The sequence below is a fragment of the Plodia interpunctella genome, chromosome 30, assembly GCF_027563975.2.
Source record: "Plodia interpunctella isolate USDA-ARS_2022_Savannah chromosome 30, ilPloInte3.2, whole genome shotgun sequence".
In the NCBI taxonomy this organism is placed as follows: Eukaryota; Metazoa; Arthropoda; class Insecta; order Lepidoptera; family Pyralidae; genus Plodia; species Plodia interpunctella.
The window spans coordinates 2,149,591-2,162,768 of record NC_071323.1 but is presented as its reverse complement, the minus strand read 5'-3'; the positions used below and the strand labels follow the sequence as shown (position 1 = coordinate 2,162,768).

The following is a 13,178-nucleotide window of genomic DNA, read 5'->3' as shown; positions in this document are numbered from 1 at the left end:
GAATCCGTCAAATTTGGCGTAATGTTCAGCGATAAAGTATATCCGGCGACTGTACTTTCTTTCACACGCTTGGTGACTGTTTTATCTTAGCGCCATCTGTCATCACCTGATGGAACTTTCACACGCTTGGTGACTGTTTTAACCTAGCGCCATCTGTCATCACCTGATGGAACTTTCACACGCTTGGTGACTGTTTTAACTTTGCGCCATCTGTCATCACTTGATAAAAAGTAACATAGTGTACACACAGAAGCTGCATTATTGCTAGTTTGATACGTTGCCAAGAGATGGCGCATGGGATATCATATGATTCGCTAGGCGAGCTCGGAAGTCACGTTTTTCCCGCCATTTTGATATGCCAACTCCGACATTGTCGCCGAACTCAGACACATGTCGACGCGACTGCGTAAACATTGCGTAGTTAGTATAAGTCGTTTTATTTACCGCAATGAAAAACCAACAATGTATACCGAATTCACAAAACTTGGCAAACTGTTCGACAACAGTGTGAAGTCGGCATTACTTTCCTATCGTCCATATGCCTCTTTTTCTCATATCGTGTACGCATCACGTAAGTAAAAGAGAACGCGTGGATATTGTGTCCCGAGTGTCATTCATTAAGGCGCTTTGTGCTCTAGTGCTACCATCACATTTTTATCAATTCTTTTATTTCTTACTGAAAAATAAAAACATTTTAACAGATTACGCCACGCTAGATAAAGAATGTTAATGATACAACGCGGTTACAGTTTGCTAAACGGATTTTGGTGGCCACCGTTTTCGATTAAGTCAAAATCTCACCACGTCTCACCTAGGTATTGGAATTAAAATGCAAAATAATGATCACGTGATTTATAGACGGCCCCTTACCGCTCGATAGTCAACTATCGATAGCTTTTCGATAAGACTGTCGATAGTTTCGAGAACCACACAATGTTGTCAATGTGTAGAGTACGCTAATTTAATCTTTACTATTATTATAAAGAGGTAAGCGTTTGTGAGTTTGCATGTTTGAGGCGGGTAATCTCCGAAACTACCGAACCGATTTCAAAATTTTTTTCACTATTAGAAACGTACATTATTCAAGATTGCTATAGCCTATCTCAAAATTTCTACGGGAGCGAAGCCCTAGGTAGCATCTAGTAATAAAATAAATTTCTATCAGATGCCAAGCCGATTGGTCTTAGATTATATATAGGTATAGATTGGTCTTAGTTAGTGCCAAATACGTTATAAATCCTATCAGAAACCTTTAAGTACTGGGGTATTATTTAATCTGTGCTTTAAGGGAGGATAAGATTTTTTAAAAAATAAAACGTATCACATATCAGTCTATTTATTTATTCACACGTTTACAAAATAACATTCTATTTATCCGATTCATTCTGTTTTATTTCGCAGCCATTTAAATCATTCTTGTTACATTTTTCATTATCTGCTTTCAATTCGTTCTCCTTGACGATTTTCACATGTTTCGCCGACAGATGGCGCTTTAGGCCGCGATTCCTCTTAAAGGTGGCGCCACAGTGTTCGCAGGCGAAGGTAGTTTGTAAGCATTCGTGTATCGACGTTATGTGCTCCTCCAAACTTAACTTGTATCCGAATTTCTTGTTGCAAATATTACACTGAAAAAAGAAAAAAAAAACTAAATTGAAGTATAGTACTAGCGACGCGTCCCTGCTTCGCTCGGGTAAAACAGTAAAAAAAAATCTATGTTTATCTTAAATGTTTCGTTTATCTCCGTGCCAAATTGGGCTGTGTTGGGTGAATATATGGGTCACACCCAAGATCGACTCTCAACAAGAGAACTCGGCATTGCGGCATTGTTAAACACTAGAATGAATTATCACAATGATCTTAAATATGTGTATCTATTTAATCCAGAGCATACATATTCTTTACAATTTCCTGACCTTGTTTTTCAGTTTCTACTATATTAATAATCTCCTTTGATTACGGCGACTTACTTCATATTGCTTAATTCCATTGTGGCGACGCAAATGGGCCTGCAGATTGGAACTGGATATACATTTTAGAGGGCAAAATACACAACTGTATGGTCGCTCGCCTGTGTGTTTCCTGCAAATATTGTTAGTAATTGGTAGTGCTTGTATTTTTCATATAAATTATTGTAACATAAATAAAGAAATAAAAAAAAAAAACAAATTAACTGCGCCCTGCAGCTTGGGAATTTCGGGATAAAAAGTACCCTATGTGTTCCAGGTTATATTCTACCGTCCAGTAGATTTCGCGTGAAAGAGTAACAAATATGCTTACACACATACATGAATTTTCGCATTTATAATATTAGTGGGATATATTTTTCATAACTCCAAATCATTTTTCAAATCCCAATTCAAAATTCTTTATTCAAATTAAGATGATATACATCACTTAATGACGTCAAAAGTTTACTTAAAACTAAGGCCACTGCAGACTTCCAAAGCGTAGGTGCGGCGCAACAAACTTCACCGCTATGCAGCCTTTTTAAAATTAAGTGTCTCCTAGTCTCTACCTGTCCCCATGGGAAAAAAAAGGCGTATATGTTATACCGGCTCCACACTATTGTCGAACGCAGACGCGAATGAACATAGTGTAATTTGTATGAGTGCTTCTATTAACCAAAACAAAAAAAAAACTAGCTATGTATACCAAATCTGTGAAAGTTCGGCGAACAGCCGGCATAAAATTAGTGTAACAATACTGACCTGATGTGTACAACAAGGGAAGATTGCTGTGAAGTTTTGTAGTCACAATGTGGACAAGAAAGATGCTTTGTGCCCGTGTGAATTGGTTTGTGCTTATTCAAGTAATCACGGCGTGTGAACACTCGCCCACAGGTCTGAAATGTAAATATGACGGAGTTTAAGAATCCTGTAATATAATTGACCAGAGTCTGTTTATAATATAGGTACACAGATTGAGTTAAATCACACAGATTGAGTTAGCCCCAAAGTAAGTTCGAAACTTGTGATACTAACTCAACGATACTATATTTTATAATATATGCATATTCCCCACAATCATCTTCTCCGCTGCCCCTGAGTATCCCGATCCTGGCGGCTTCCTATGAAGCCATTGAAGTGGCTATTTCTTACTCACTTCACATATAAAATTCCTTTTAATGTGCTCTGCCAAATGTTTCCTCAAACAATCTTTTGTCTTGAATAACTTTGAACATTTATTACACTGAAATATGTCTTCTGGTATGTGCACTGGTTTGTTTTCCCTGTGGGCTTTCTTATGTGCCAAATACATACTTCTTAAAGGAAGAAATCTCTCACATAAAGAACATTTGTAACCATCTTTCATATCTTTGCAGAAATTAACTTCATGGGACCGCCTTGCTTTAATTGATGTATGCTTCTTTCCACATCCAAAACATTTATATAGCTTACCCTCGCTACCTTCCTCTATTCCATGCCATTCATCATTATGCTTTGACAAACTTTCCTTTGACTTGCAATCTATTTTACAACTTCTACAAAAAGTAGCCGTATTTTTGTGTTTATATTTACATTTTTTGCTCTTTCGTGTTTCATCATCACAACGCTTGCCAGTTTTATCCACATCTGATATATCTGAGTGTAAGCCATCAAAAAAAATTGCATCATTAACAACAAAATCTGTTTTAATTAATTCCAAATTTAAAATTTCTTCTTTTTCTATTTTTACGTTTTCATTCTTTTGTTTCAGAATTTCGTTCAGTTTTCGTTCCCTTTCTTTACAATCTGTTCTAAATTTTAAAAACTTTTCGACATTATCACAACAACTTTTGCAAGCTTGCTGGGGAAACAACATCTGTGTCAGATCTAAATCCAGGCAGTCCTGTATTTTATCAAATAATGTAAATTTGTTATGACTTTGTGTTTTCATTTTCCAAGATATTATTTCGGTTTCGGGTTTTTTACACCAGCATAATCTACATACGTCGTCTTGAAGAAAATATTCATAAGAATAAATATCACTATTGAAATCTACAAAATTAGGTTCCATTTTAATAAAAATATTATTTAAAGTCCTGCACAAATATCAATTCACAATAACCAAGCTAGGAATTAGGTACACAATTAATTATAAATTGTAATTCGTATTTGTTTGCACTGTTGGCTGATGAATGAAATGGGTTTATTTCTTGTTTATTTTGCATTCTGCAAGCAGCTATTTTTTGCATTGTACCTACACCAAACCAAATCAATCAAACAAATCGATACTAGCAACAACTAGGTAGGCACGTAGGCACCTATCAATCATCTGATAGCTGTCATCACTGTGACTTAGTGTTGCGATTTTGCGATTAACATCCAATCGAATAGTTAGATTCTTATTATCGATATTATGGAATTAATTACCACGGTGGCTTGGAATGGAATACCCTTATATTACAATACAACGATACTAGTTAGGTAACGTTATATTGGGTAAGGTAGGTAACGGTAAACTTTAATAACGTTACCTATAGTAGCAATAACAGATCTAGATAAGTTTGAATATCTGTGGCAATGATAAAGTTTAGTTAAAGCCGTATTGTTCTTTTATTGAACATATTTCCACAAACATATTGACTTAATAAATTATACACCTAAACCTTCCTCAGGAACCACACTATCTATTGGTGAAAACCGCATGAAAATCCGTGCAGTAATTTCTGAGTTTATCGCGGTCAGACAGACAGAGGAGGCAGTGGACTTTGCTTTATAATATGTAAGGATAGCTGTAGCTTACGGTAACGGAAACTGTTCACACTTCACCGTTATACCATTGGTAACATTTTTCGTGTTTGCCATTTGTTACCCAATTTAACAATATCTTGCTTGAGTAGTAGTAAGTAACGTTAGCTCCATTTGTCAGCTGTAACGATACCAAATTTTTATTATCGGTAAGAATCGGTATTCCATGTCCACAATCAATCGAAACCATGGAATTAGTAGGTACTCCGACGAAGTAGTACTTACTAAATCCATGATCGAAATCATCGACTTTTCTATCTTTTGAAGCTAAAGTAGGGATTTATTCGATTACTAGCTTTTGCCCGCGGCTTCGCCCGCGTGAATTTCATAGCAAATCTCAGTAATTATTTTATCGCGTACTCTGTAAGACTGGTAAACATATATGATTCAAATTAGCATTTTTTCTCATATTAGTTCAATTTCCTGTTTCCCACTACGTGTCTCGTCCCGCAAACTTGTCCAATCCCGCTTCCTGCTATGTAATGTAAAGTAGATATCCCGTACCGTTTCCTACATATTGTGCCATCATGTTTTTTGCAATGTGTCCCGTCCCGTTTCCCACTACGTGTCTCCTTCCCATCTCCCGCTGCGACTCCCACTCCCGCTTTCTGCATTTTCCATGACGTTTTACGTCCCGGTTTTTTATTACAAATATACAAACGTAAATTAAACATTTTTTGTATTTACTATTACTGTTATTTACTACAAAAAGTAAGTGTGCCAATTTTCAGCTTTTTATCTTGTAAATTGTATTAAGTCCCATACAATCTTTCATCCCTTTGAAGGGGTTGAGCGTTAATTTTCAGAAAAATCTGAAATACGTATTAATTACTTTGTTGTAAACAACCAAAATCTAAATTTTCAAGTCACTAAGTTCAACGGTGTAGAACTTTCATATTTACAGTTTTTCACCCCTTTCACCCCCTTCGGAGTAGAATTCCCAAAAATCCTCTTTTAGTGCTCACCTACACTCACCTACATGCCAAACATCTTCTCGCCCAGCAGTTTTGGTGTACGTTGTCTGTCAGTCAGTCAGTAACTCAGTAACGGAAGAGTTTTATACTGATATATTGATACATACTGCGCCCACAATGCGCCCCGCCACCCTCTTCTGTTATCCTCTCTCACTACCCAAAGGCTGGCTGGAAGAGATTGCTTAGCAATAGGCCCACCATTGGTCCATATGTATGCACAATTGTATTATTTTGTACTAATATTGTTTTTATGGGCAATAAATATATTTTATATTGTAATGTCAATTTAGTTTTAATAAAGAAAGAAAGTAGACAGAGAAAGTCGTTCTGGCAACTGATTACAATTTTTGTATGAATACAACGAAAATAAATAAAATTACCTAATCCACGTAAGTATCAAGTAAAAATCTTACGATTTCGCTCTGCGTTACACCGCGAGCCGCCGTCGCGGTGTACCGTGTTCAACAATATAAAAGTATCTAAGTACCTACCTACTTAAAATAATTCGGCGTGCGTATTTTTTAATTCCATAATATTTCAGAAACTATTAATCCAATTTATGTGCTGTAAAGGACAAAATTTATCTTCGTGTAATTCTCTTGATGATGAAATAATCTCAATACTTACTCAATACTTTTAATTATAAGGATTAATATGCTTGTGCAATAATAATTGTAAAAATGCACCTTTTAATTTACAATATCTTTTTACATATAAAATGCCTTATAGATACTTAATTATAAAAGATAGATAGTATTGTCTCGCGGACTTTTTTATGGATCTACTAAAACCCTATAATTTTGTAGTACATTGTGTTCATGTATAATCAATGGTAGGGCCGGCGCACGAACGTAAAGATTTTCGTTAGCGCTTTTTTTTCGGATTTCTTTATAAATATTGATTGATCTGGCTGAATACTAATTTATTTCGAAACAAAAATGCCTATAGCATATCTCGGATATTGTAGCTTTCTAATGGTGAAATAATTTTTGAAATCGGTTTGGTAGCTTCGGAGATTACCCGCTTCAAACATACAAACTCACAAACGCTTACCTCTTTATAATATTAGTATGGATTTGTGAGAGAGACACCATAGCGTGATTTCGAGATTTAAAAGTCTTGGTGGCGCCATCTATTATCTTTATGTTCAAAACTAAAATAGAACAAAATGAAATTGAAAATTGATACCTTCTAATTACATTTAATTTCTGCGATAAAAAAAAAGTTGTTTATATTCTGTTTACACTTTTCTACAAAATTTTAAAGTAAATCGGCTCCGTGGATTTTTATTTTCCTACAGGACGCTCCTCATTTTCCGGGATGAAATGTCTATAAGATATAACCCGGGATTCCGAGGATTTTTTGATTCATAATTAGTTTTTCAATTATCCTACGGGAATCTGACCATTTACCGGGATGAAATGTATCTAAGATGTTGACCCGGTATTATACCGGGTCAACATCTTGTAGGTGCCTTATATAATATAAGGTACCTACATAGTAAATTTCAAGCAAATCGGTCCAGCTTCAGACAGACAGAAAAATTTTCCAAAACTATATTTTCGTCATCTATATCAGTAACTAAGTATATTCCGTGAAGAATTTAAAAAAATATCCAATGTACAAATTTGACCTTTCTTCTTCTTTAATATGGAATTAGTAGATACTCCAGCGAAATACTTATTAAATCCATGCCTAATCGTAACTAAAAATGCGAAAGTAAGTTTGTTTGTTACCTCAACCTTTTACTCAAACAAATCTTCTTGAAATTTTGCAACATGTAGTTTTAGTATGGAGGACATAGGGTATCTTTCATCCCGGAAAAATGAGTAACTGTTCCCGTGAAATATTTCCGCGGGCGAAGCCGCGTGCAAAAGCTAGTCCTAACTAATATTAAAAATGTATGTTTGTTACCTCTTCACGCTCGATCTACTCAACCAATCGTCATGAATAGGGTAGGTAGATATCTACCTTTCATCCCGGAAAATAAAAGCGGGCGCAGCCGCGGGCAAAAGCTATAAACTAATTTATAAATGTAGATAACAATTGATTCGTTCGTGAATAAATTATTCATCGCTTTATTCGATTTTAGACAAAATAGACGATGGAAGACTGCAACCAAATGAGATACCTACGAGTGAAAGATGTATGGAGCCGGTATTAAGTAGGTATAATAGGGATCTAAAGAGTACGTTTTAGTTTTTTGGTTGCGTGTGCTGAATAAAAAATATTTAGTAATAGATAAAACTGCAATGGAAACAGTGGTAACATGATAAAAAGCTTTATTTTGCCTGGGGATAAAAATCTTCGAGCATAACATAAAACGTTCTGCTTATCAAAAAGAAACAAAAGCTGAATTTAAAATTGTTTAATAAACATCGCAAAATGTTTCTAGTAGGTGCTTAAACTTAAATAACTAGGACTTACAATGTAAGGAATTTGTAAATTACAAATTTTAAATCTGAATTTGACATTCCATAAATGGAAGTAACATATCATTACGGACACACATATTTTGCTACCAGCTGCGTCCCGGGGCTTCACTTTCGGGATAAAAGTGCTTTGTATTTATGTGTTATTCCAGTTATGTATATTCTACCCGTGTAATAAATTTTATAACAATTTCCAGTAGTTGCAATGAAATAGTAACAAAAAAAGTTGGATTGTTTTTTTATTGGTTATTACATTTTAAAAAATTTCAGCCTCACTAAAGGCCTGTATTGAAGTTCCAAATTAAAGTTCAAAAAGTTAATTAACATCTTTGTTAATTAAGTAGCTTTTACAGATGAGCTTTCTACTGACATACCTACCGTAAACAGTAACAAAATTAACAGCATTGCCTACTGGTAGTAAGATTGGTAAGACAACGACAATACGAGCATTTAAGAATCACGATTTAAAAAATGGCCGAAACCACAAATGGATACAAATAAAAAAAATTGCCTTTTTCCCTCTAGTTATAATGATGCAACTGTTGGACATTATTATTCAGAGTAGTTACACTATAAAAATTATTAATTAATTAATGTAACTAATGAAAGTACATAATAGTCAATATTTAATTCAGAGTGAAAACTATACCGTAAACTAAAAACATTTCATAACTTCAACAATGTTCAAATGACATATAGCTCAAACGATTTTAAATTAAAAAAATATAGGCACGTTTTCTTCATTTAATATTTTATAAAGATTCTGTTGACTTTACATTATGCACACTCTTTACTCATCACTTTTTTCTTGATCTTTATCCTTCTTCTTTTTCTTTTTCTTCTCTTTACGGATAGAATCGTCTGCTGCTTCGCTAGCTACACTTGTTTCCATCGTTGCATCTCCTGCACCGACTTCTTCTTGATCATGCTTCTTTTTCTTTTTCTTCTTCTCAGATTTTACTTCTATCGAGTTATTTGAAACATCTGCAATGCTAGCTGTTCTCTTCCTGCTGCCTTCCTCCGCTTCACCATTCTCAGGTTCCCTCTTAACTTTATAGTCTACGTAACTGTTTAGCCATTCCGCTGGCGTGTTTTCATTAGGTTTGCCGTGTTTGTCGAGCTTCCCTTGCTGAATCAACTGCTTCTTCTGTGAAGCCTTAGGGCCCAGACCCCATTTACGAGGATATGTGTCTCTTTCCATAATAACTCGTTTTAATTTCGCCGCTACTCCATGATCGCACGATGCCATTGTTGATGTTGTCATCAGAGCTATGGCCAGAGCCACGGCTTCTCCTTTAGTCGTCACTATAACTATTTCTTGGTCAACTTCAATACCGTCTTCATACCTTAATATCCCAGGTAGCAAAACTTTGGCTCCGTAACATACAGCATTGACGGCACTGTCTTTGATGAAGATTCTTTTGTGTGCAATGAGCAAGCCTTCTAACGGTTTAATAACTCTTCGGATGTATGTCTCATCTTTATGGTTTTCATATGCCCATTGAGCGTCTAATATATCATGCATTGTGACCATACCTTCCTTTTCGCCCTGAATGCCTGATCTGACACGTCGCAACTCTATCATCTGTCCTCCGACACCGAGCATGAGTCCCAAGTGTACGCACATAGTACGGATGTAAGAACCGGCCTCACAGCTCACCCAGAATACTCCAATGTTTCTCTCACTGTCGAAATCTAGTAATTTACTGTCATAAACACTTCGGACTCTTAGCTGTCTTTTTACAGCAGAAATTAATGGAGGCCGTTGGAATAAAGCTCCGCGCAGTTTTTCTAATCCTTGTGTAACTTTTTGGATGTTCTCTACAGCGGAATGCAAGCTGAATACTGCAACATACTCCTTACCAGCATTTTGCTGCGACTTCACCAATCTTGTAGCACGATCTATGCATACAATAAGGCAACCCGTAACTTTGGGATCCAGGGTGCCGGAATGGCCAGTTTTTTCCACTTTCAGTATACGTTTTATCCATGAAACAACTTCGTGGGAGCTCGGGTTGCTCGGTTTATCAACATTTATGAACCCTGATTTGATGTATTCGGAAATCGGTCTTTTCAGTGGGGAATGACCAAAGGGTAAGGGCGTGTAGTGGTTAGTGCGCACATTGAGTCGATCGAAATTCTTCAACAAAAGCGGCCAGTACGCTGTATCCAACTTTCCGACGCTTTCCGATGGCTCAATTTTAAAGTCTCCTATTTTCTGGAACGCACCAAGGGTCACAGTTTCCTTGTTTTTCTTCTTTTTCTTCTCTGAAAAAACTTCGGCACCCGGTTGCAATACTTCAGTCATTTTCACAGTTACTTCGGCTTCTTAGGTTTGCAAACCTTTGTTCTTGAATAAAGATTGTACACGATGTACTATTTATAACTGCCACAATAGATAATATAATTTATATTGTCTAAACAAAATAAACACGTGCAAGTCGTGAACATTCGTAAATAGAGGTTAGATATTGCTAGCTAGCGTATGGTTGGTTTGGCTTTGCAATGTTGCCAGCGACATTTTTTTGCCATCGTGTTTTGTATGGAAATAATAGGTACGGTAGTGATCGGCATCTACATCGCCTGCATCCGCGGCAGGCAGACATCCTAGAAGATATTCTCTGTTCTCCGAAATTTCCTCATTTGAGAATAAGGAGTATTACTGCACATTTATCCCGCCAGAGTAAAGCACTGTATTTTAGATACACAAAAGCTTTGCTGCCTTTTTCTATGTCGATTAAAACGTTTATTTTAGAGTACTTTATTAATCCTTTCATTATGTGAGCACAATATATAAAAAAATGTAGCATATTCGGGTGCAGAAATATTGTGAAAAATCTTCTTCATAAGATAAAAAACTTCGAAAACTATGGGACACGCCTAACGCTGTAAAATTTTCGAGCCAGTAAACGGTCGAAAAAGCTCGGAACACTTAACATGTGAAGACTTATTAAATTATGGACTTCAGACAGGTAAGATCCAAATCAAGTTTATAACAGTTTATAAATGACCATAGTTGACCAAATAATACAATAACCTAAAATAGTATTATTATTTTCAGGATAATCCACTAAATCCTTCCTTTTTCCTTTAAACTCGCACCACGATTGCGTAGAAGGTAATTTTGGTCGTAAATCTGCAACAATATTGAAAATTGGTGCTTTTTGCTTCCATTGGCATTGGCAATGTTTGTGTACCTTAGTTGTACCAGTAAAGAAAATAAAGAAAGAAAATATTTTAGGCGACAAAATGTTACATAAAGTTACAACTAACTATGCGACTTAAAATTAACAATACAGTAATAATAATTGTCGACAGGAGGTATCGTGGCTTGAGAATAAAATGAAAAACATACATCCGTAATAAAATTCAGTGATGCAAGTTGCAGAATATAATATAATATATATTCATAAAATGTACATATTATGAATATATATTATATTATATAAATTATTAAGAAATATATAAATAAAACCAATATAGGTACTTGAAATCTATGGTGAGTAAAAATCTTTATTGGCATTACCATTAATTTTTCGCAGTGATGTAATTTCTTTTATACTGTTACGAAAGACACTAACAGATGTATTACAGCGAAGAGGAGAAGGGAGATTATTCCAGATTTTGGTTGCGGCGTATTTAAAACTTCCCTTGAATGCTGTTAATTTGTGGCTCTTAACAATAAGAAGACCAAGACGAGATCTCGTGGACCAATTTAATTTTTCAAATAAATATAATTGTTTTTGATTTTTAATAACGCTAAAGAGATGAGTGGATAGTGAATATAACGGCGGCACGGCATATTAAGTATTTTGGCGGAGTTAATGAAAGGTGATACATGATTTCGTGGAGGAATATTAAAACAAAAGCGTGCGCATGCATTTTGGACTTTTTGAATCAATGTTTTTGTCTTTGCTAAAAGACGAGGACCATATACGGTATCAGCATAATTGAACTTGGACAAAATTAAAGATTCTGTGAGGTAGATACGCAGTTTAGGGCTTAGGTAATCTCTGATTTTATATAACAGTTTAAGGCGGTAAAAACAGTTTCTTGCAATTTCTACAATGTGTGAATGAAATCGAAGTTCAGAATCCATCAACAATCCAAGATTACGAGATTCCGAAACACAAGTGATGATAAACAAAAAAAAACATGACAACACGATTGACACTGAATTTCATGTATTTGATGAAAAGTACCAAGGATTATACATTTCAATTTTTTTGGGTTTAAATGAAGGCCATTATGATTAGACCATTTGTACAGGTGCTCAAGATCACTGTTTAGCTTAGTTACAGCTCATTCAACTTGATCGGGTTTGAAAGATATATATAATTGTCGTCTGCGTACATATGGAGTCAAAGTAAAAAACATTTATTGCAAAATCTGTGGACATGTACATACATACAGATACATAAGAATGGTAAATATAAGTAAGAGTTTCAACAGATTGCCCTTTCAGGCATGCAATATTTTTTAATAACAAAGTTATCAATTTAATCTATTATTATAGTATTATCTTAATATTAATAAAATTACATTTACCATTACAAAACCATAGAAATCTTAGTTTTTTATTGTTTTTTAGTATCATAATTAAAATATTCATTTATATCATTCGTTTATGGAAATTGGCATGTTTTATTGAAGTGGAAATATCGGACATATATAGTATGGAAAGCAGAGGTCCCAGTAGCGCCATCTGCGCTGAGCTTTAATAAATGTGAATTCCGATGTGAATTCGAGTGTGAGCGATGCGATAAGGGATATTCACAGTTCACAGAATCACTCCATTGAAAGCACGTTTCGTCTAAAATTGTTTTGGTATCTCGAAATCTGGATAAGCTTGAATTAAAATAATCTGTAAATTTAGTTCTGCTTCACATAATTAGGTAAGTAAGAACATGATATTAAAGTTTAAGTAACTTGAGTGAGACTGTGGACACTCCTGTGATATGTGTTCATTAGGGTAATGTTTATAATGACGTTGGCAACCCAGAATATGTTTGTCATTGTCAACTATGTCACTGTCAAGATTG

At 35.2% G+C, this 13,178-nt stretch overlaps 2 protein-coding genes across 2 annotated transcripts; both read right to left on the bottom strand.

Annotated features, from left to right (window-relative positions):
• Positions 1-1,325: 1,325 nt before the first annotated feature.
• Positions 1,326-4,252, bottom strand: LOC128682586 (zinc finger protein OZF-like). The gene is made up of 4 exons (XM_053767397.2): positions 3,103-4,252; positions 2,709-2,842; positions 1,968-2,079; positions 1,326-1,625 (listed from the first exon to the last, which is right to left on the bottom strand). Exons 1-4 carry the CDS (start codon positions 3,994-3,996, stop codon positions 1,368-1,370), a joined length of 1,398 nt encoding a protein of 465 aa, XP_053623372.1. The 5' UTR covers positions 3,997-4,252; the 3' UTR covers positions 1,326-1,367.
• Positions 4,253-8,057: 3,805 nt separating this feature from the next.
• Nop60B (Nucleolar protein at 60B) lies at positions 8,058-10,675 on the bottom strand. Its single transcript, XM_053767375.1, has one exon. The coding sequence runs from the start codon at positions 10,442-10,444 to the stop codon at positions 8,927-8,929; it is 1,518 nt and encodes a 505-aa protein (XP_053623350.1). The 5' UTR covers positions 10,445-10,675; the 3' UTR covers positions 8,058-8,926.
• Positions 10,676-13,178: the final 2,503 nt, after the last annotated feature.